Here is a 24,038-nt window from a genome sequence, read left to right on the forward strand (position 1 = left end):
TTAAGCAAAAATGCAGAGTATGTCTCCAAATCAGTGATCTTTTATTTTTTGTACAGAAACAGTGTATAAACTTTCCGACAGAATGAATGAATTAATCAATGAATGTTATCAAAAATGAGTCAAAAATGTCTAGGAGGCATGTTTTGAAAGTAAAAAGGATCCTTGGTGCTCTTTTGAGGGACCACATTGATTACTAATTAATTAATTTGTGCGGAGAGAAAAACTGACTTTCAAATAAAAGGGAGATTCCTATCATGTATCTGAAAATTACACACTTACAAATTGAAAACTCGCTCATTTCTGTCATCAATGCCAAATCATCAGCACATCATGAACCAGTAAGAAAAGAAGATTTTGAAGCAGAGTTTTAATTTCCATAATATCAAACTAATTAAATTGTTCTGAAACACAATAAAAGTTAACATGGGTTAGACAAGTCAAGATACTTATATTTTACACATTTAATAGCATTTTTAACTATTTTAGACATACTTTGTGAGTAAAAAGGGGAAAGGAAGAGAGACAATGTTGAGTGAATGTTGAGTGAATCTTTTTGGAATCCAATGACCTCTTGTTAGGCGCCATTATTTATGTTGTCTATCACATCTATATTGTATGTTAGTATGACTTTAGCACCAATTTTGAGCCGTAAGAAAATTGTAATGGTGTGTTCTTTACCATTCTTGCAGCATCTTGTTTGGGAATAACTTTGCTCTTGTTCTGTTGGTTACTATAGCATGTAATTCTATCAATTCACCTGGAAGTTGGTTTAATTTAGCGGTATTGACTTTACTGACAATTTTGTTGTTTCCTATAATCAAGAGAGCATTTTCTGGCAAACCAGGACTGTTTCTGGTGTTTATTCAGCTTTTCAAAAGTGTTATATGAATGTCTGTATATTTGCCTGTCCTTTTTATATTTAGTAAATCAGCATATTGTCAATCCTGACTATCACTGTAACAAATTGGCCACAATTTCACACATTGACCATACACAGTCCAGCCATATACTAGATTTTGACCTAGTCTTGCTTCCCCCTTTAGCCCAAAGTAGCTTTGTATTACCCAAAAGTGTAAAGTCCAGGGAAGCTATTTATTTCACAATTATTATTTTGTTATTATAATTAATTATATTGTTATTTCTGTTTTCTTTTTCTCATTGTGAGCATCTGCAAATGTTAAATAACTTTCATATTTGCAGTCCTTAAAAAAAATAATAAATCAAAGAGTCCAGAGTCCATGTATCTTCTTAGTGTCTTCTTAAAAAGTAAGGATGCAGATCTGCTCTGTTGTGTCCTAGGGATCTTTCCCTCATCAATCATCTCCAGACTCGTCCGCCTCCCGCAGCCAGACGAAGAAGGCTCTGACAGATTTGAGGGCCACATCCTTACCCTGCTGCTCAACAGGGTCTTTGCTCGTCTCCCACTTGTAGAAAGCATCCTCCAAGATGACGTCTTCATCAAACAGACAGTCAAAGAACATCCGGAGAAGGTCTGACAGACAGACAGGGAGAGAGAGAGAGAGAGAGAGAAAATATACATTACATCAACACTCATCTTGTGTGTCGTGACTGCCTCTCTCTCTCAGTGTTTCCTTTCTGCAGCTCTACAGTCCCTTTCAAATAAAGAAAAAATATGCCAAAATAACTCTTAGAGAATAAACATTCTAGTGACTTTCCAGAATGGCTTCGAAATTGTAATTTTGTTTTTCATAGTGTTGGATTTTGAACCGAAGCACACATCTCTGAGCCATCTAATAACAACTTTAATTGAGAGCTACCTAAGAAATTATACTAAAGATGAAATATGAATTCCATTATAGACAATGACATACTTTTGTGTTTGGCTCTTTTATGCTCACACTGCATAATAGCAAGTGAATCTGAGCTTGTAAACAAGTCACATGGACTCCAAAGTAGTTTGACAGAATTTTGATAACTTGTTATCCTGTAAGATTAAAGCCCTTGAAAACTTTCAAATCTTAAATCTTAATTTTCTCTGTAAGGTACTGTTCATTTAAGGTTTAACATCATCAGAACTGAGTATGTGGGGTTTTGATCAGTACAGTAGCCAACTCCCTGTCCATGTAACTACTTTACATGACCAAACGTAAATCAAGTAAATGTTAGCAAGAACCATAATATTGAGATTCAAAGTTCTGTTAACTGCTGTTTCAAAGGTCAAGAATGAATGAGCTTTAAATTTAAACTTTTAAGCCAGCATAATGCAAAAAGTTACTGACATGCTCAGAAAAGATGGAAATTTGAACATCTACAATTCCTGAGATTATATTACCAACATTAGTTTAAACTGATTAAAACATTAGTGATAAACAACTAAGGTATTGCTTGTAACCACAACTTAATGTTCTCTGAAAAGAAATGTGGAAAAAGAAGATGTAAAGAAAAATGAATCTTTCACTGTGAGGAGGTAGGAGGAGCGAACTCTTAACGCATCACTTACTTGGAGGCTGATTGAGGGAGACTATCAGCGCCTGAAGTGCATAAAGTGCTTGCAGCTGTTGCACAGTGTCTGATTTAAGGTATTTCTTTAATACAGGCGATCTCCTCTGGATGACGGCCGCGTCCACTCGACAGTTGGTCTTATCATCTGTGTAGTAAAGCAGGAGGCAGAGTGAGTGCACGCTGAGCTGCTTCGTTCAGTTCAGCAGTGTAAATATTGCGATCAATGGTGAGATTTTAGCAGCATAGAGAAGTCTCTCCTCCAGGTGATGGAGCGCTTACCTTTCACTGCTCCCTTACAGACAGCTGTCATCAAAGCCCTCAGGAAGGGAGATGAGCTCATCTGAGATTCATCTAGATTTGCCTGGAAAATGCAGCACAGAGGATAAAACACAGACAATCTGTCAATTTCACATGGCTCAACACATCTTAGCAGTGATGCTACTGAAGAACAACATCATGGCATGGCATGCCTAAACTGTGGTGCAAAGACAGACCTTTGTATCATTTAGTATTTCTTGGATGATGTCCTCAAGACAAACACTTAAACGGGACATATCATGCATATTCCACGTCTATATTTATAATCTGGGGCTCAACTGGAATATCTCTGCATGATTTACATTTAAAAAACTCTTAGTTATTTTATACTGGCCCTTTATGCAGCCCCTCAGTTCAGCTTCTATCTGAAAAAGGCCGTTTAAGTTCCTGTCTCTCTATAAGATGAGCCCACACTGTTTTGATTGGTTAGCTCCCAGAAGCTGCCCCTCAGCAGATTTCTGCCAGCTTCGGAGGCTACGTAAACAACCACAAAAAAGTGGTAGGATTTCACTTCTTTTTCCCATTCTTTACTTGAAATGGAAACTTCTCAAATACATCTGTACATGTTTGAGCTGAAATCTGATCCAAAATAAGCGAGTGGACAACATGAACAATCCGTTGAACAACCTTAGCAACAATCTTAGCTACAAATACTATGGAGTGAGCAGCAGTTTGTGGGCATGCATTAACAATCTGACATCATCATGAGGAGGAAGTAGAGGTAACTTTGCAAACAAAGCGCTTAGAGAAGGCTGAAGCCCTGGCTTTTGACATGCAGGGACCTTTTTTACGTACGTACACTTCACCTGAAAAAATTTCAGAGATTGCAGTTCAAGAGATTGCAGTTAATATCTCCATTATTTCCCATGTAAACACAAGAGTGGTTTAACTTTTCTCAACTTGGTACTGTGGCTCACCATGTAACCATGGCAACCACAGAAATGACTCCAAGGAAAACTATGCAGAAGCTTATTTTAGTGGTATAAGAGTTCCCTGAATTATACACCTCCTCACCAGCAGTGAAAAAATATATCAACCAACAAAAATGGTCTGAGAGCGACCTCAACTTCAGAGTTTTATTATCTCTGATCTGAGCCACTACAGTGTTTGTGGCCAATATTAGTTAGTTTAACTCCCTGTATTAATATTCATATTCATAATTCATATTGAGTTATTCATAAATTATTCTTTTATCACATTGTTAATTCAACATTTTCTGCTGATTAGTGAATGCTACATGTAAATAAGCTGTATCAGAATTCTCTAAGTCATAAAAATAGGCTGCCTTGAGTTTTAGCCACTATCTTGCAGAGTTTGGATAATGGTTTGTCTTTGATAAATGTCTGCATACATTTGTCACTTCTCATACCTCCACCCAGTCAAAGATCTGCTTGTCGCTGGCCATGTCCTCCAGGAGGAGTCTCTCCAGCTGGCGGCTCAGCTCCTCAGGAGACAAGATCCTTTTAGAGAGAGTCGTCTCAGGGCCGGAGCTGTCCGACAAAATGAACTGGAGTTTCTGTTTGTATCACAGATGTGATGAGGGAGTGACAAACGAGGGAAAGATGATTAAATGGACAACAGGAATGAGGAGAGGTTAGAATGTGCTCTTTATCAGCTTGTTGGGTTAAAGAAGTATTAAGAAAGCAGATGAATAGTGACTGAGTTTTCCTATAATACTGATATTTCTTGATTTGAAACCCTTCATCACCAACCTGTTGTGAGATGAAAGCCTGGACGTCTTCTCCCTCTGGGAGGAAGTCAGTCCAGTTGAGGCCAGATTCCCTCCACAGAGAACCAACCATAGTCCTATCGTTCTGTGGAGACAAGATGAGACAACATCACACCTCACTTCTCTGAAATATCTTCATCCAGTTTCCAGCAGCGGGAAGGAAAATTTCAGCAGTGTAGACTGAATAGACTGTTTCCCAATTTACAATGAAAACACATTACTTGATGAATAAATAAGAACCCTAAAAAGCAGACATATTAATTTGCTACAAGTCAAAAGGGCAAAATAACTTTTTACTGGGATGCACATTTAACACAACTGATTAATGTTAATAATAGTAGTGAATGAATAATCAAATCCTTTGTAGTGCTTAAGAAAGTGTATTATTTTGTCATTTCACTGGGCTTTAACATTCAAATATTACATGACCAAATATCTATCACAAAGTGAAAGAACAGAACAGTATTTCTTTAGAGGGCTGCACATTATATAACCCACAAAACAGTCAATTGCTAATCTTTTTAGACATTTAAGTGAATGATCTATCTATTAATTGTGCATGTCCCTAACTTTATAAATGATTATACACCACTGGCTTTGTAATGAGAGCAGGTAATATAAATGTGTACAGAATGAGTAAAAAAAACAACAGAAGATCAAAGTGTTGCTTACCATTTGTTTGCATAGTATGTGCAATACTTCAGAAATTAAAATCCCAGCTTTTCCTACAGGAATCAAAGGTTTGCTTAATTCACTGTGAACAAACAGAAACAACAGAAATTAAATGCAAGTCTGCCCCAATGTTTTTCATCATACAGAGGGATAGAAAAGACTAATTGCTCAAACAACTTTTATGCTACTTTTATGCTACTCATTCTCAGTGGGTGTTGTGCTCCCCCAGGGTTGTCCCTTGTCATTGATTCTGTTTGTGATTTTAATGTATAGAATGGGAGAGGAGAGTGTCCAGTTTGGGGACCTCAGGATTGCTTCTTTTCTTTTGCAGATCATGTGATTCTTTTGGCTTCAACACACCGTGACCTTCAGCTGGCAGAGGGACGGTTTGCAACCGAATGTGAAGCGGTCGGGATGAGAGTCAGCACTTCCGAATCTAAGGCCATGATCCTCTGCCGGAAAAAGGTGGACTGTTCACTCTGGGTTGGTAATGAATTGTTGCCCAAAGTGAAGGAGTTCAAGTATCTCAGGGTCTTGTTCACAAGTGAGGGTAAGATGGAGCGTGAGGTTGACAGGCAGATCAGTGCAGCATCAGCATTAATGTGGGTGTTGTACCAGACTGTTGTGGGGAAGAAAGACCTGAGCAAGAAGACAAAGCTCACAATTTACCAGTCGGTCCCAACCCTCACCAATAGTCAAAAGTTTTGGGTAGTGACTGAAAGAATGAGATTGCAGATACAAGTGGCCAAAATGAGTTTCCTCTGGAGAATGTTTGGCCTCAGTCTTAGAGATAAGGTGAGGAGCTTGGACATCGAGGGTAGCTTGGAGTAGAGTCGCTGCTTCTTCTCATCAAAAGGAGCCAGCTGATGTGGTTTGGGCACCTGATTAGGATGCCTCCTTGATGCCTCCCTCTGGAGGTGTTCCAGAGATGTCCAACTGGCAGGACATCCCGGAGCAGACCCAGAACATGCTGGAGGGACTACATATCTCTTCTGGCCTGGGAACGCCTTGGGATCCCCCAGGAGGAGCTGGAGGGTGTTGCTGAGGTGAGGGATGTCTGGGTTTCCTTACTCAGTCTGATGCCACCGCGACCCGGTCCCGGATAAGTGAGAGAAAGTGGATGGATATATGGATGGATAGTTTGAAATTAATTCATCTTGGAAATGATCAGAAGAGAGAGGAAAATCATATAAACTAAAACAACTGGGTCCAAAGGATGACAATTATGTGGCTTTTTTGATCAAATAAAAGTGGTTTGCTGGGGTGGTACACAAAGCAGTTTGAAAATTTCAGCTAGTTCAGCACTGAGGCTGTGCACACTGAGGTGATCAAAATACGACTGGTAACAAGGTGGCTGTTTTAGTGGCAAATTGAGCATCAAGTGAATGACTCCAGAGTAGACATCTCAGTACCTAAAGAGTTCTCTCATAGAGAAGCCCCCTTCTCTCAGGACAGGGCTGAGCAGCTCGGCCAGGTACAGCCAGATATGGGGAATGTCGATGGCCATATCACTCACTTGCTCCAACGTGTCTGCAAACCTGAAAAAACAAACAATTATTTGTTAGGACATGTGAAAGTAAACTACCATGAAACATTAAGATTTATAATTTATTCACTTTGTAATTGTTTCTATTGTTACTATATGAATTTGTTACTGTGTTGATCCAAAATACCTTAGAAGAAAATGTGTTGCTATATGTTGCCAGGAGATTTATAGCACATTCCTGGGAGAGTCTTCGAGGGGATGGAGAAGACATCCTTTCCCCGAGTGTCCTGTTACCATTTGTGTTACCATTTCTGTTTCCATGGAAGGTAATACTGGTGTTAAACTCTGACCCTTGCTAGAACTCAAACTTTTCTGGCACATCCAGAGTTTGCTGTAGGTTGACTGCTTTTTGGATACACATTGGGAACCAACCCTCAAGGTTTCTTTGTTTCTGTGAATGCTATTAAAGAACTGCTGCACCCTTCCCTCCTTTGAGACAATTCCTTCTGACATCTGTGTTGGAAGGTAATGCCTCCATATATTGTCACAATATATTAATCGAATACATCAGTTTTTTGTGTATTATTTCATAATGTTGAGTGTTGAGTGTTTGCAGGCAGTTTCCATGACAGACACCACTAAAAAAATGAAGATATTATGGTTCCTGTGATACAGAAAGTCACAACTATACTCACACATATGAGTATCAGCATGTATAAGGCCTGGAGCTGCTCAAACCACCTATAAGCAACTAATTTATAGGAAACAAAAAACCTGTGATTTCTGAAAGTCATTATTTAAATTCTTTGGGTTCTGAGCAAGAAATTTTAAGTCCCTGAAAAAAAGAAATCACCTCTTCATTTGTTTTATCTTTGCGCATTTATTTTTACTTTATACCTAACATGACTTCAAGTTTGAGTTGTGAAAGTTGTTATAGATTTGGATGAATGAACTGTACTGTTCAAGACCGTTGAGATGAGGTTGGGAAGGTCATGACTGAATAGTGGGTTGTTTTTTTAAGATTACAGAGTACAGTGTAGGGACCAAATAAGATTCAATTTTATAGTCCTTTTTATATACAAAAGTAACTGAATTTTAACAGAAAAACATCCCTGTTTCAAAAGGCTTATGTTTTCAAAATTCCCAGAATTTGGTATTTCCCCAGATTTCTTTACATTTCTTGACTATATTTTACAGAATACACATGAACTTTCAGAATATTATGTATTCTGATATTGGTTGGACAATATCAGCTTGGCCAAAATAATCTAAACAGCACTTGATTGATTGATTGATTGATTGATGAATGAAACTGCATGCACCTTAATTGATTCCTAAATTTGAACAGCTGAAAAGGTCTATAGACCTTTAAACATGTTGGGCGTATGCCTTCAGCAAGAACATTTTAAAAGTCTTTGTTTTGCCATGTTTTTTTGGTAAATCATAATTCTTTCACTCAAGTTACTCAGGTCATAATGAGGTTAAAAAGAATTACGAGCATCTCTTTCATGAATACAGTGTTTCAATCAGTATTCCGACTTTATAAAAACACAGAAGTTACATTTACAAAAAGCAGGCATGACTGTGATGTGCCAAAATGGTGACAATCAGCTCCATGTTTATAGAAACTGATTATTTTCATGTAAGGTAGAGAGCAGCATGCAGGTGAACTGACCCTTCGTAGAACTGGGGTTTGGGCAGGATTCTCTGCTGCACCAGCTGGAGGAGGAGCTGACCCATGTGGTCTCGTGTGATCTGACTACGCTCCAGGGTCGATTCCACCCCAAGGTGCACAAAGATGTGCAACTGAGAGCCCAAGTTGAGCTCATCCACAGACTGGACAGCCTCCTACAGAAAACAAAGAAATATGATCAAGACTGGAAACTAGAGAAACAAAAAGGGGAATACATACACAGTCCTTTATTGAATGCATTTTAAAAAAGACAAATGCTAATGTTTGATAGAAGTAATTTCTGTTGGCCAAGTTAATAATCAATTATCCATTCATCATTAAACGCTACAAATGCCTGCTGCTTGGCGATCGTCCCACATCCACAAAACTCATTCACAGCATAGACTGCAGGCAGACTGATCTGCTCCGCGCTGGGATGCAAGCCTGCACACCACTGGACTCAACATGGCTGCAACTCTGGATTCAGCAGAACGGCCTTATCTTTGCCACAACGCTTCAAACAAAGTAGGCATGAACCTCAACTGTTTTTGATCAAGAGTTGATGTCGAATCAGAAATAAGACATTATTATTTCTTAGAGAGGTTAATGTCCCAAAGCCCCTCCATTTTGTTATGACTTCAGATCATGTACTTCACCATCGTCCACTGAGTTTAGGTTCATATTATCATTTAAAGATCTTTTATTCACTCGTTTTGATTATTTTCTGTATCATGTATTCTTCAGACATTTTGCTATTAATAAATGTCTCTTTTATTACTAAGAAGTTGTCTGTTTGTGTCCTTTGAGAAGCAGAAGACAAGTAGTCAATGTTATTGAAAAGAGTTCAATTTCAGATGTAAGACTGACTAATCAAACATGATTTTCCCTTCAGTCAAGAAGGGTGGTGCCCTGAATTTAACAAGTGACAAATTGTAAAATAAATGTAGTGTAAACCCCTACAATATGCATTCAAATGTTTGCACCTAAAATCATGGATCTTAGACGCCATGAGTCTCGTTTACTGTTGATTTTCATGTGAATCTCAGTACCTTGTAATCATTTATGTGGAGGAACTCGTCGATGATGGAAGTGGACTTCCTCTCTATCTCCTCCTCAGACAGGGCAGGTCTGCGCCATGTCTGTACCACTGGCCCAGGTTTCACTGTCAATGTAAAACAACAGTCACAACAGTGTCTGTCTCAGGTCCGTGTGAGTCTGTCTTCTCTGATTTACTGATATTTACATTCACTGGAGTCAAACTACTGTGAAAGAGGCTGTCAGAATGATATTTCTGACTAAGACTGCCATACTTGATGAAATACTATAGGTCAGCTAACAGAGAGGGGGCAAAGGGCTTCCTGTCTGCTGTTGGGCACAATAGCGTGTCTGCAGGCTACAGGCACAGGTAGTCTGCTCATATGCCTGCAGGCTTCCTGAGTCACTGTAGCTGTGCTGATATGACACTAAGAGGAGGATTTAGACTATAGGCCTGACCTGGACATCTTTTGCTGTTCTTGGATAACAGCTGCTGGCACACTTTTCTCTGCTGCCTTTGCTCTTCAATCTTCACCTCCTTGTGAGTCTTCTTGATAGTTTTTGGGCCCTGATTGGCTCCTTTGGACACCCAGTTGTGCTGTGGAAAGAGAACCACAATGACCTGAATCAAATAGCAATGTCAGATTCAGAGGTTTCAAACTGATTCTTTTTCTTGATTTAATGGTAACTTTAATATCTTGAGAGTATAAGCAGATTTTATTATACCAGATACATCTGTTCAGAAATAAAATAAGCTGTCGATCACAGAAGAATATTCTAAATTCAAGGAATGCACTGATACTGACAGACAAACATGTTAACATCATGTCTTGATCCTTCATTTTTGCTACACTTCCACACGGCTGAATATGCTGGTTTTGTTTTTAAACAGAGAGAACCCTGCACTGCCTAAGTAGCCTTGCTGATCTTAATTTCAAATTTGATCAGAGCAGCACTACAGGGCTTGAATCTGTGTTTTTACGTTTTGTAGTGGGAGACAGTGACATTGGTTCAAACAGCTTGTGTTAGGTAAGAGTTAGGAGGGAAATCACATTTAATCAGTGCAGATGTTTCTCTATTAGAAAAGCCTGATATTACAGTTGTCATGTTAAGTCATTTGCTGCTTGTTTATTTCTCTTTCTTGTGAGTCCATGTATTTGTTTCTGAGCCCAGTAAAGATTCATGTGCTCCCACAGTCTACTACTGAAGACATTGTACATGTAAACACATAAATTCAAAGTATCATCTGATCTTAATTTATTTTTGTTTTTTAAATAAATCAGAAGCATTTGACATTAATCTTGCCTACAATATAATTGTGTGATCTATGTACTAAGATTCAAGTTCCAAAGTCAGTAGCCAAATAAATAAATATGTAACAATACACTGTGTCGTATTGTTATAGGATTGAACAGAATCATCCAGATTTAATGGCTGAGATATTAAGTTCAGAGGACATGCATTTGTTTGTTTTCTTGAAAATCATATTTCAGTAGTGTCTTTTTATTGTGTTAATTCACTATTTTAAACTATTATAAACATACAATGTCACAGCATTTTAATGCATTGGCATGCAAATCCTTTAGCATGCAGACCTTTTATAATGAGTTAGCATTAACAGCATTAAAGGGCCTCACAACCTACTTTCCCAACTAAAAAAGGTGACATCATGTACTTCTATGCAACAATCAGGATTTAACAATATTTGAATAAGAATCTGATGGCAGTTGTGTGGTTGCTTACTAATATTGCCAGGAAATCGTCAATCAAACTACACCCACACAGTCCAGAGGAAGAAGATTAGCTTTGTTTTTGAGAGTTTAACTCTTAATAAATAATACAACATGATGTTTTTACCCCCAAACTGTAACTTTGTTAATTATTTAGTCAGGTAAATTTAATCTTATAGAAGAATACTGAAGTTTTCATGGGATTTAAAAGGCAATTAGCTCCTCTGTCATCAAGCACACACAAGTAGTGTACAGTATGTGCCTCAGGTCCAGGTTTGCCTCTGTCCTAACTTATATTTTCCCACTGAGTTTGTTCTCCCACCAGTCTCTCTAAAAAGGTGTTCAAATTCAATAACAAGAGCAGTAGTAGATATCCATTTAGCAGATAATGACCAGAATACCCAATATCATGTTCCAGAGGGTCAGAAAGATCAAGGAAACAAACCTCTGTGGGGAAAATATATTGTGGACCAGAGATAGCCTGAACACAGGGCTGGACTTTGGACTCAGCTGTGTGACTTTGCAGATAAAACAAATATCATATGCATGAACAACCACACACTCACCAATCTCAGGTCTATAACATCCTGTACCATTGACTGTATCTGAGGTGACATATTCTTCTCCTTGACAATTTTCTTCATCTGATTGAAATACTGATCCATTAGAGGCTGATGAGAGAATGAAAGAGAGGGTTAATTTGAGACATTTATACAATAGCAAAAATAATTCAGTGCCACTGGCCTGAAAAGTATGGTGAAGACAACTTTGATATCATGTTTGAAGGCCTACAGTTTGATGACTGCACTGAAGTCAATTGTCTTTTCCAGGACAGTGGCTGGACTGCGGCCCTTGTGGAAGCAGGGATAGCATCTCCCGGAACAGCAGAATCATTTCTAGTGGCCTAAGCATCACCAGGACACATCAGTTGCATACAATAACAGCAAGCAGTCTATATAAGCTTCCTCAGACAGCCTACATTGATTACTGCAATGAAACAGCTGGTAGCTCCCAGGAAATGTCCAGCTTTGAAACTTGGTGTGATAAGCCTCTTTCACACATACTTCCTGGTAAATTACTGGGATAACCTTTCAGGCACCACTAGTGATTTTCACTATTCACACCTGCAGCTACATTCAGGAGCATTTCAGTCTTGCACCTTCTCACACATGTCATGGCAATGGCAGAATAGATGGGGAAAAGAAGGAGGGGGGCAGGGATCAGGGGGTGTAGGTTAGGTTGTGTGCATAGCAAGTGTGGTTGAGAGAGAGAGCAGGTGTGTGACGGGGGCTGCTAGACCAGAGCATACAGAGTATGAAGTTGCAGTATAATGTTAGCTGTGAACCTCAATGCAATGTGTGTATAGTTTTGGCTATTTGTTAATGAATAAATGCTCCTACTGTAGCTACATTTAGAGATGCTTCTGGTGGAGCAGCATGTCCACCAGTTAATCGGCAGGAGTGACGAGTGAATTTTAAATCCTTAAGTACAAACCACTTTGCTGTCTCTTTTCCACGGATCTGACACCATGCATCTCCATTCTCTGTATGCCTGCTCACCAAAACTTTGCTCTGCTCCATAAGAGTAGTTAATGTTATGGATATGATTTAGATTGTGATATTAAAGATGAAATAATAATGTTAAACGGAACATGATGCTGTGATATTGTCACACCGAGCACAGACACACAGACCTTTTAAAGGGAACTGTTGCTTAAATAGAGGAGACATTTAATTATTTAAATAAAAGTTCACAGTCTTTTGTAAATGTTTGCTCATGTAAATAACTGTATTGCTTCCATAAAGCCATATCAATTATTCAAAGCTATTATTCAAATTTTAAATAATCAGCTTGAGCATGGCTCAGGGTCTGACGGAGCGTTGAGGAAACAATATGGCTTCATGAAAGCAACAGTTATGTGAGTAAACACTTACAAAAGACTGTGAACATTTTATTTAGAATATTTAAACACAACACAAAAAAGCAATGTCTCCTCTATTCAGCGGAGTCTGCCATACTGGCATTTTCCCTGAAATGTTACTAGGTGCGAAATTGGTGGTACAGATTTCTTTGAATATCGATCCCTGCTCCCATTCACACATGACCCCATGCAGGAAATGTTCCTGAACATTTCAGGGATAGACTGCGTGTGTCAAAGTGGCTATAGTTGCAAACAGCAGGTGCCCAGTTTCAGTTCTGGCAGCTAGTATTGTCAATGGCTGAGCTGATATCATACTTCTTTGCAAGCAACAAGGTGAACTATGCACGATGGCTTCCAATCCACCTGAGAGATACGCTGACCCTGAAAGAGAAACTCGGGCGGCCCAGGAGTTCTGTAGTGGAAAATTTGTTGTTCACAAATCATATGGTGAGTTCTCAGCAATGGCCGTTGATGAGGCTAATAAGCAGGCCAATGCAGTCATCAAGGCTGACGTGGGAGCAATTGGCATCACTGAGGATCTATCAGCACTGAGAAGATGGATTGTAGCTGGCCCTGAAGTAAGCCACTTTGTTGCATAGTATGAGGCAGCATCCGAAGCCAAAAGACAAGTGAACAGCCAGCCGCTGAGAACAGACCCAGTGAGCTCAAAAAGTTTTCCTTGAGAGAGTCGAGAAATTCTCCCATGTCATGAAAGATTTAGGCAAACTCAGGAAGACAGTTGGAACTTGTTGTCACTGGACACGAAAGACATTGCTCACACCAGTGCAGCTGAGAAAGGCAGAGCCAGATTTCAAGAGTTCTTGAAGGGAATGGAAATAGAAGACGTATCCACCATCCATACATTGATCATAAAGTGTTCAGGTTACACATCACTGCATTTTACATTTTTACACTTTGTATGTTTTATGCTATGTAGTACAAATGCTATGTACAGTAGTAACCAAATGATCATACTGAGCTCCTCATGTGTACATAAAATGACAATTTTTGTACAAAATTTCTAATGAAAGTTGTTTGTTACTTTTAAAAATATTCTGAGTAAATGGCAGAAGGAGATATAAAAAGGATTTCTGAAGTATAAATTTGAATTTTCCATAGTTAAAAACTTGTCACCAGCCTTTGACACCAGAATCATCCAAATCCGCCTGGACAATGGGCCCTATGCACTAAAATGTGTGTAGAAATGTTCTTACTTTGTGCACACAAAATTACCACCGGATCCATGACATGTGCACACCAGCCAATTTTGTTCTTACCACTGTGTTTATGTTAGTGAATCAGAATAATTCTAAATTGACACGTAACCGCTATCAACCCCATTTCTCTATATAAAGAAAGCTCTGTTGAAACAGTGCAGTAGTGGAGAGAACTGCCACTCATTGCAAAGGGGGCAGTGATGGTAAAAATGTAGAGGAACTTTACTGCTAGTGAAATGCAAACAATAGTTTCAGAAGTAGAAGCCAGAAAAGGCAGATTTGTCAGGTAAACATATCATTAGCGGAAACGGTTTGGAGCCAATTGTAAATCCTGTATACAGCATGCAAAAAGTAGGTAAATGTGTAGATCTGTGAAACTGATCTAAATAAATCTCTGCTGCTATGCCAGGTTTGCATTGTGTTTTATCTCTGTCCACAACAGGCCATGATGTACTGAAAGCAGAATGCCCCTCCCTGTGCCACTACTGAACTGTCAGGCTGTGAGGAAACTGAACAGGCTGCTAGTTGACCAGCTGCATATATCACAGCCAGATCTGATGGGGAAATTAATTGGTGTCACATTCCAATATGGAAATTCCGATATATAAGCTATAGTCATCTAAAAGTGGGAGCAGAACAATTGTAATCTATTATTTTCATTACATTTATGATGATTATTAAGGGATTATAGTGTCTTAGCTATTAAATTTATGATTAATAAAATAAATTGTGTATTATCGGCAATTTCACACTTTTAAGTGTTTAGACCCACTCATTTAAAAAAAAAATCTGATATACTGTTTACATTGAATAAACATTGACTATGTCATTTTTTAAGACTGGGATATTTATGATTTGTGCGTGTACATGGTCTAAGGCAGTTCCAAATTTTGAGTAAGAAGCAGCCATCTTTAAAAATGGCAGCCATTTTGAAATTTACATGGCCAATGGGATTTTTCAAAAGAATGACCCAAGAGGTACACTCTTTGGTGCTTCCTTACAGATTTGAAAGTTTTTTGTTTATCTGCCATACTAATGAGTTAATCTACTACAATAACTTTTTATGTTTGTAAACAGTGTAAATATCCTTTAGCAGCAAACAGAAAAGAAACAAAACTAAATGGATTTGATAGGTCTTTTTTTCCTGCTCAGAGGCCTTTTATTTTGCAGAGTAACTGGTAGTAGATAAGGATCAAACCACACAACACAGTACAGCAAAGAGAGCGCAGAGAGGCTCTCCGGTCAACTGTCTCTCCTCTCCTTGAGGACTCTCACTGTGTTCAGCTGGGAGTCACTGATGTCTACAGGAGACCCGGTTATAGACGGAATCAGCTGAGTCATCAGCTGATGTAGTTGATGGAGCTGAGCTTGACTGGCCTGCCTGAAGTAATGCAATTAGTTGTTTGATCTATAAAATGTCAGAAAATGGTGAGAAATGTTGATCACTGTTTCCCAAAGCCCAAGGTGCAACCTCAAATGTTGTCCCAACCAACAGTCTACAACCCAAAGATATTCAGTTAATTACTCTAGAGGACTCAAGAAACCTGATTAAAATTTTAAAAATATGCATTAAAAAAAGATTTTCACTTCATTTATATACCAGAGACTTCAGGCACCTTGTTTTGGAGGCTGTCTGAGCCACTACAACCTCAAAATTGCAATTCCAGCGGTGCCCATTCTGATTCAATAAGTGTGCAGACCTTGATACAGCAATTTTCTCACAAGTTACGCTCACACACAAACCTAGAATATTAGAAAACATTAACTGCTCCTGTCACTTCATAAAGGACCTTTTTTTTTCTGACTCACCTTGGCCTTCTCGTGGTCGAGGTCCTTGCCAATGGTGGTGAGCAGCGTACACAGGCACTCCAAAGACTCCTCGTGTTGGTCCTTCAGCAGCTTCACCACAGAATCGTGCATGATGGCCTCCGTCAACATCTTGAGCTTGAAAAGTTCGCCAATGAACTTAATGTTGCCAATGGAACGCCTTTGGGCCTCATCTTTGGCCTCCTCCAGCTCCTCCTGAAGCTGCTTGTGTTCCGTTGACTGAGGGAGACAGAAGAAATGCCGCTATGTTACTTCTTATTTACAAAAATTCTCTACAAGAGGTGATCCAGAGTTAAGAGTTTCAGTCTCTATAGGATCACCCGTACTGAAAATATTTTGGAACAGTATAGAATCAGGTGTCACATTTGAGTAATTTGTAGGCCACATACCAATGCAGCAGAGTCCAGCTCTTTCTGCTTCCTCTCAAACATCTCTTCAAACTCCTTGTGGCAGCAGTTTAGCAGCAGCTTGCGAAAGTTCACACAAGTGCCAGGTTGGTCTGTGTTTGGCACTTTGAGCTGTACATGAACAGTAGACATAATGGACATTATAAAGAAACAGAAGTATAAAGATGAGTTAAGTGATTAACTAAAACCTTTATGTTAAATGCTGAACAGTGAATCAGGTCTCTTGCAGTCAAGGCCACAAGACTCATGTAGTTTTCTGCAAGTTATACTGAAAGAAATTACTTCACAAAAGCACACAAATGGTCCATATACCATATGTCTTTTCCATATGGTAAATGGACCATAGTTGAAGTAAGCATTAGTCATATTTTTCCCCCACCTTCTTCCGGAAAAGTCAAATTATTTATACCAGCCTTACAACAACCTTATAAACACAAGCCTTATTATTTACCTTAAATTTGACACACTCTTCCATTCTTATCAGTACAATGACTGTTTAGTGTCAGTGCTTACCCCCATGAGGCAGCGGCACATGTTTGCATAAGCCACAGAGAAGCTGGGCTCACTGATGGCCTTCTCAAAGATAAGGTCAACGACTCCTTTAAGCCTCTCTTCTGTGTTGATGGTCAGGTTGGTCATCTGCGTCATAAGCTGGCGGAAATTCTGAGGCATTAGCTTGTTCAGGATGCTGCGTACCTTCCTGAAGAGCTCCTGAGGGGAATTGATCAGAAAAATTAGAGGTCATCAATCACATCAATCAGTCAGCCTATTTGGAGACTGAAAATCTAAGTCTGTTGAAGGACTGGCTATTGTTTTTGATTGTTTGTTTTGTTTTTTGTTTTTGATAAAGAATACCACTTCTTATTCAACTTTTATGGAAGGAGTACTTTTCCTCACAACTGTCTGTTAATTATGTAAAGTAGGTTGATTGACTTGGTTAGATTTTCCAACAATTTAAAGCTCTTCAATCAAGAGGATTTTGAAATTAGTCTGGTTCTGATAGCTGATGCTTTTTAATATTCCTTGATGTATCTTTTGTGCCTTTTGCCTGTGTGCATGTGTGTATCTTTTTGGTCCTACCTGTGTTTTCTGCACCTCTCGGTCCTCTGGGCTGGGCTCTCTCTTTATGCCAGATTTCTGGGCATTTTCAGACTTGTTCAGCTGAACATTATTGTTCACATGACATGCAATGAAAGAAGAAGTCACCATGATTACACAGTTTTTCTTTAAATCTGTCGACATTACATATTGTCCTGATCAGAAGGGGGGAGGGGCACCGTATGCAGGTCCAACAGCATCAACAGTGTTTTTGTAATTACTCACAATTCCAGAAGAGGGAGACAAAAGTCCCACACTGAAGCTTTAAGCTCAAACTGGGGAACCCTCATGACATCATCAGGGTTATTTTTTTAAACTGTGGAAATCCCCTTCCAAAGCCAGAACAAAGATAATGTACAGTTTTTTAAAGGCTGAATAGTACTTTACATGACAAATAAACTGAACATCTTGTGTAAAATCAATGGAGTGGCCCTTTTAGGCAGACTAAACCAAATAGAAAACAGGGAAAACCTGCATGATGACTGACAATGCTCAGTGCAAGGTTAACATGTTACTGGCTACAGACATGAAAACATAAAAGTTACAGATATAGACTAAAATTTACCTATACTGAAATACGAAAAACAAACTAAATATGAAAGAGTCAAGGAAAAATAAAAAACATCATGATAAAAAAAATTCAAACTGGTAAAATAAGGCAGTTCAAGGCCTTGTCTTGTTGTTTGACCTCTGCAGTAATGCAGAATGTTTATTTGGATTATTTTATCCTCACTGATCCAGCTGGATTATAGTAGTCCTTAATCATGATCTAACTGCACTCTGACCTTTTTTGAAAATGGATTTTCAGATATGAAATTTATGTGTTTCTTTGTAGGAAGATCATACAAAGGTCTTGAAAATGTACCATACAGGTAAATGCCCCGGACCTTTTCAGATGTTTGATGTTTGATTCTAGCAGTCACACCAACAGCCCAATAATCCCTCAGCTCCACATCCCAGCTGTGTTTCCCAGAGCTAAAGCCTTCATATCCAAGAACAATCAAGTCGGATTGTCCCTCTGGGTTGTAAGGGAGCTGCTGAGCCTTCATTCTGGATGTCAAATGAGTCAAATTCTTTGATAGAGTAAAAGGTTTGCCACTTTTATTTGGATCCACGGTTGCAGGACCCTGCCACCATTGGCTTCTCGAACAGTATTTTGAAATTCTTTGTGTTCTTTTTTGTGTTATTTGAGTATAGGTTGGTGTGTGTTGTTGATTGCATGTATTTACTGCTTGCTGTAAAACAAATTGCCCCTTGGGGAAATAAAGATTAACTTGACCTTACCTTGACCTTGATCTTACCTTGACAGGAGCTGAATGGAAAAAAATGAGAATGCTTTTACTGAATAAGTAATTTACCAGTAATTACACTGCAGATTTGAATGTCAAAATATGGCAAGGTGGAAACAGCAAGACATTACTAACTGTACTGTATTATATTCCTCATCTTCCCCCAGACTGTGAACTGCAGGTTCTCCAGGTGTTTGGCCTCATCGATCAGGGCTCCTGATGGAGTCTCTGGTTCTGGCAGGTTGCACTGGGATCTGAAAAAATATTAGGTAGCCAAGGATCACCAGTGAAATATTCTGAAACACTATATTGATAGCATTTATGTTTGAGCAATGCACTCATGATATAGAAAATCATTAAATCTAAGGAGGTAAATTAATTAAGATAAATCAATTTATTACTTTTACTTTGTTGCTAATGATATGCTATGCTCACCAGACACCATGATTTTTTTTTTTTTATCAGTATAGGCTATTATAGGCCAGTGAATAAACATGCCACATTTGAGAATATTTTTGTTTTGTTTTGCAATTCATATATAAGACAATAGTTTACAGAGCAGCAAGAGATTGGATTTTTTCCTGTTGTGAGCTGACATTTGCCTCCCATCACAACCACTGACAGTCTCAGACCGACATTTCAATTCAAAGACTTGAAATCAAAAACGGACTCTTAATTCAGTATGAAAAATGCCCTCTAGGGTACCAGCACAAAGGAGAAAACACACCAAAGTTCTGTAATGACTGTCTAGTTATATGTAAATCAGGATGAAAATGCCCTATAGAGGGCCTCTATATGTGACAATCTGGAATGAAGTGCCCTCATGGTGCCCTTTCAGTGGAAGAAAATATGATTGTGCCCTGTAAAGAACCCCCAAAAATGAGAAAATATGATGCACCCTTTAAATGAAGAAGATGTAATGCAGTGCCCTATGATGCTGTTGTAATGGAGTGAGATGGAGGTTCTGTATTGGTACCCTTCTAAGGAAAAGAAAAAGAAAAAGAAGAAAGAAAGAAAAAGGAAAAAGTGCAATGTAGATTCCCCTAAGTCCAACATACTGAAGTGCAGAATTGGGTACCCTTTCAATGAAAAAAGGTGCCCTATAGGATGCACTGTATGGGAGAAAAACATTCTGAAGTGGGGGCCAGTGATAATGACTAACACCAATGTATCAGGTGCCCTTTATGTTTTTTCACCCCTGCCCCTGAGACAGCCTGAGTCTGCCACTGGTCTAATATGTCTTCAGAAGTGTACATGAAGCCACTTACCGCTCCATAGAGGATTTGGCATTCTATTAAATGAAGAGAAAACACAATAACAAATCAATACATCTAATTTTGCTAGATGTTTAACATTTAGATCTGGATATCGATTGACACAAGTGATCACTAATTACCAGCAATAATGAGATGTCTTCTTCTTTCATTTCTTGCTCCATGGTTTTGATTTTGTCTGAGAGTGAGGAGGACTCTGCAGTCAGATTTACAATCCTGATCGTCATTGCCTCACTCTTGAGTGTCGCCTCTTTCCTCACAGCATCAATCCTTGCAGCCTCTTCTGCCCGCAGGAACTGGTACAGCTTTTGAAACTCCTTTTTTATCACCTTCTCAGTCTGCTGGGCCTGGAGCTGACGAGAGACACTTTTCTGACTAAAGCAGACTACATGATATGTTACTAGCTATCGCTGTAAACATCATGTTTGTGACTTACTGTGATGTGGCTGGCCATTTTATCACACTTGAGTTTTTCTGCTTCGAATGACCTCTGTTTGCTTTTTAAATGCATCAGCTGAACCTTCAGTTTGGTCTATAAGAAAAACAAGAATAAAAATAATCATTCCTAAAATTATAAAAGCTACCAAACCCAGAACCTCAGTTGCTATATTAAACTAATATAGTTAACACAAATTAACTATATTTACTTGCTTACCCTATGGTCCTCTGTTGCTTCATTGATGGGAACACAGTTATGTTTCTTATGTTTTTTTGCATCCCTACAAATCAAACAGATGAGCTCTTGATCATCTTGACAGAAGAGCTGGAGTTTCTCTCTGTGCAGACTGCAGAACTCTTTAGATCCTGTCGTAGCTCTCTGACTCCTCTCTTGTCTCAAGGTGTCAGAGAGATTTCTCAGTGCCAGATTACGTGGAGGCTGAGCCATTGGAAATATTTCCATACAGACCGGGCACTTCTGAAGTCTATTCTGTCCCCACCACTCCTGAAGACAGTACTTGCAGAAGGTGTGACCACACAACAAGACTACAGGATCCTTAAATATGTCACAGCACACAGGACAGGAGCAGTCCACTTCAGATGGTGATTCATTGGCAGCCATTTTGTCCTTATCTTCTGTGGTTCTGTTCCTGCTTGTATGAACTCTGAGACAGACAATTTACTTAAACTTTCGCAGATTCAGGCGCAGACAGCGTCCCCCTTCAGTAATTTAGTCGCAGTTGTATCAATAAACACCCTTGAAATGTCAGTATATACACATACATACGCTCCATTGTTTCCCTATTTACTTGTTATTGGTACATTAACACGAGCAGCTTTTGGTGCTGACTTGTAGTCACTTCTTCCTGCTTTCTGTGTAAAAAGGGAGGAGCTTTTTACTTTTCTTATCTCTGAAGGTTTGCCCTGCCCTGTGACACATTCATCTGGCCAAAGAATAAGGAAAGAAATATTCCTGCTTCTCAGATATTTTTTCTCAGTACTTTTACTCAGATGTTTCGTGAATAAAAAAGACTAGACTAATGGAACAGTAGTATTAATCCATACTCAAGAAACTAATTGCACTTGTATTTCACCTGTAGACACTGCAGAGCTCAAAGGGGTGGACACAAATCAGGGTACAGGGTCACTTTTAGTGTAGGTTCAGTACTTAAATGAAAATTTTAATCCAGTAATAAATACACACAGATTTTAAAGAAATTGTACTTACTAAAGTAAATGCTGTAAATTCAGAAAGTGGCAACATCCCTAAAAATATGTCCAACAGGGTAACAAACATGAATGGTGAGACAATCAGACAGGTTTTAAACAAGTAGGCAGTTTAGCCACACAGACTGTGACTGTTATTGACTTTGAACCAGTCAGTTAATCTACTAGCATGTTTACTGCCGGCTGCACACTCATCACTGGACTGCTGTTGTGCAGTTTGGATGATAGTTTTGAGGATCACTTTCATACTGTGCATTCACAGATTTTGTTGGCTGCTCATCTTTGTTCACATAATCTAGAAAATTAAAAGAATATTTGCCACACAGGTGTAAAGTGGTGTTTTAGCATAAAAAAAAGTCATTGGAAGAAACTGTTGCTGCTGAAATGTTTATCCAGTTAAATGCAATAACAGCAATTACAATTGTACTATATCTACAACAGCTGCATGTTATTATTAATGAGGTTTGGAGAAGGAGTCTTACAGGTAACATACAACAGTCTTCAGTACACAAACATACAAGCATGCACATGCTATAAATCCCAGAATCCACCAGATAATTTCAGATCCTGCTATTCAACCCTTGTAAGACATCTCTTTAATACCTGGTGTTGGGAACGGATGCCAGAGCAGGTGGAAACATAAAACAACAATAAAAATGCTGCAGGAGTAAATGGGTTCAGGAACACAAACAAAATTAATCTTACAGTCTTGTTGACACAGCATTGAGTGCAAGGCTACTCTTGATAGAAGGACATAATATCAGATGTTTCTGAGGAAATAACCTTTGAAGGGCAAAGTAATTTGTTCAGTCAACAAATCCGTGAGATGAGTGTAACCATTGTTACGATGTAATAACAGAGCACAGGTAAGTAATAGTCAATAGTAATAACTGGACCAGTAACAGAAGACACTACGCTTTTAAGAGCCAGTATTTTTAACATCAATAATGACACAGACAACAATGGTTTGAATGTTTGTGGCCACTTGTTATTTCAAGCTGAAAGGTCAACATGTAATACAACAGCTTTTTGGAAAGAACAATGTATGGAAAATAACAAACTAAAATAATAAAGCCGGCAAAATAAAAAATAAAAGTTACCCTTTGTTCCCAAAGTTAGTCCATATTGCGTTGGGGCCCTTTTCCAACCAAATGTCAGTGTATCACTGTTTATTTTAGTCCTACCGCACAGCACCTGAGAAAGGAGAAACCAATGAACCCTGCACGCATCTCAGGTTCAATACCAGTGGTTCGGTTCGGCTCTCCACCCAGTTCACACTGGGAATCTCTGGGTCTAGGGATCTGAAGCCTTGCAGGAGTCCGGCAGGAAGTACTGGCTGTGTCCCCTTTTTCTTTATGGTATCACCAAAAACCTGACCTAGAGACAGGCCAGATGAGATCCAAATATCTCATTACATTCATACCGTCTGCATAAATCATGTTCATTTTCTAATCTCACATGAATTATTACCAATTAATAATAATATTTTGTATTAATTAGTTCAAATCATGTTCTCAAAAAGGTTTAGTTGTACAACAAAAATAGATCTTTAGTTTCAAGTGTTCATTTGTAGTTGTGTAACAATAAATACATTCAAAGTGCTTCTTATAATCATATTCAAATACACATTAATAACCCTTTACAAATACTCAAAATTATGTGGTTACATAAGTAACTGACAAAAGTACATTTTACAAAAATAAAATAAAATACCATGGAGTACCCCTTTAATTTGGTCAAAATTACATCAAATGCAGTAAACATTAATAGTAACTTGAGGCATTAAGGCTTAACGTGCTTAAGTGACTCTCCTTGCACCGGTAACAGTGAGAGATTGCACTAAATATTAACCTCTTTAATTACCATAAACATAAAATAAATATAAATTGCACACCAAATAATCATGCCAGCTAAGTGGCTAGGCTCAAGTTAACACACTATTAGCATCACAAAACACAGTCTCAGATAGAGCACTATTAGCACCTTTTAATGGCTATCAGCGCCAATTAACATAAATATTAGCTACCTTACAGTCATCTTAACAGGTTTTATAGTGTTTTCACTCACCACTGAGTCAAAGTATGAATGAGCTTTACAGCATTTCACCTCGGCAGACCCGCGAAAATCATCCGGCCTCTCACACTGCTTTACAACCTTAAATGTCACAGTGTGGCGGTCAGCAACTGTTTAACATCATCAAGAATTAATATTACTTCGTTCAGAAGATCATTTTTA

At 38.7% G+C, this 24,038-nt stretch overlaps 2 protein-coding genes across 2 annotated transcripts; both read right to left on the bottom strand.

Annotated features, from left to right (window-relative positions):
- Positions 1–1,276: 1,276 nt before the first annotated feature.
- Positions 1,277–17,719, bottom strand: LOC137169808 (eukaryotic translation initiation factor 4 gamma 3-like). Its single transcript, XM_067573183.1, has 15 exons — positions 17,558–17,719; positions 16,991–17,188; positions 16,460–16,588; positions 16,053–16,289; positions 11,672–11,776; positions 9,835–9,973; positions 9,390–9,502; positions 8,344–8,516; positions 6,595–6,720; positions 5,183–5,264; positions 4,494–4,595; positions 4,151–4,297; positions 2,743–2,824; positions 2,462–2,608; positions 1,277–1,492 (listed from the first exon to the last, which is right to left on the bottom strand). The coding sequence occupies exons 1-15, from the start codon at positions 17,717–17,719 to the stop codon at positions 1,314–1,316; spliced, it is 2,121 nt and encodes a 706-aa protein (XP_067429284.1). The 3' UTR covers positions 1,277–1,313.
- Positions 17,720–18,751: 1,032 nt separating this feature from the next.
- Positions 18,752–24,038, bottom strand: LOC137169813 (E3 ubiquitin-protein ligase TRIM35-like). The gene is made up of 7 exons (XM_067573190.1): positions 23,871–24,038; positions 20,794–23,180; positions 20,575–20,670; positions 20,261–20,491; positions 20,133–20,155; positions 19,000–19,118; positions 18,752–18,887 (listed from the first exon to the last, which is right to left on the bottom strand). Exons 2-7 carry the CDS (start codon positions 21,196–21,198, stop codon positions 18,856–18,858), a joined length of 906 nt encoding a protein of 301 aa, XP_067429291.1. The 5' UTR covers positions 21,199–23,180; positions 23,871–24,038; the 3' UTR covers positions 18,752–18,855.

This window comes from Thunnus thynnus, chromosome 18 (assembly GCF_963924715.1).
Source record: "Thunnus thynnus chromosome 18, fThuThy2.1, whole genome shotgun sequence".
Taxonomy (NCBI): Eukaryota; Metazoa; Chordata; class Actinopteri; order Scombriformes; family Scombridae; genus Thunnus; species Thunnus thynnus.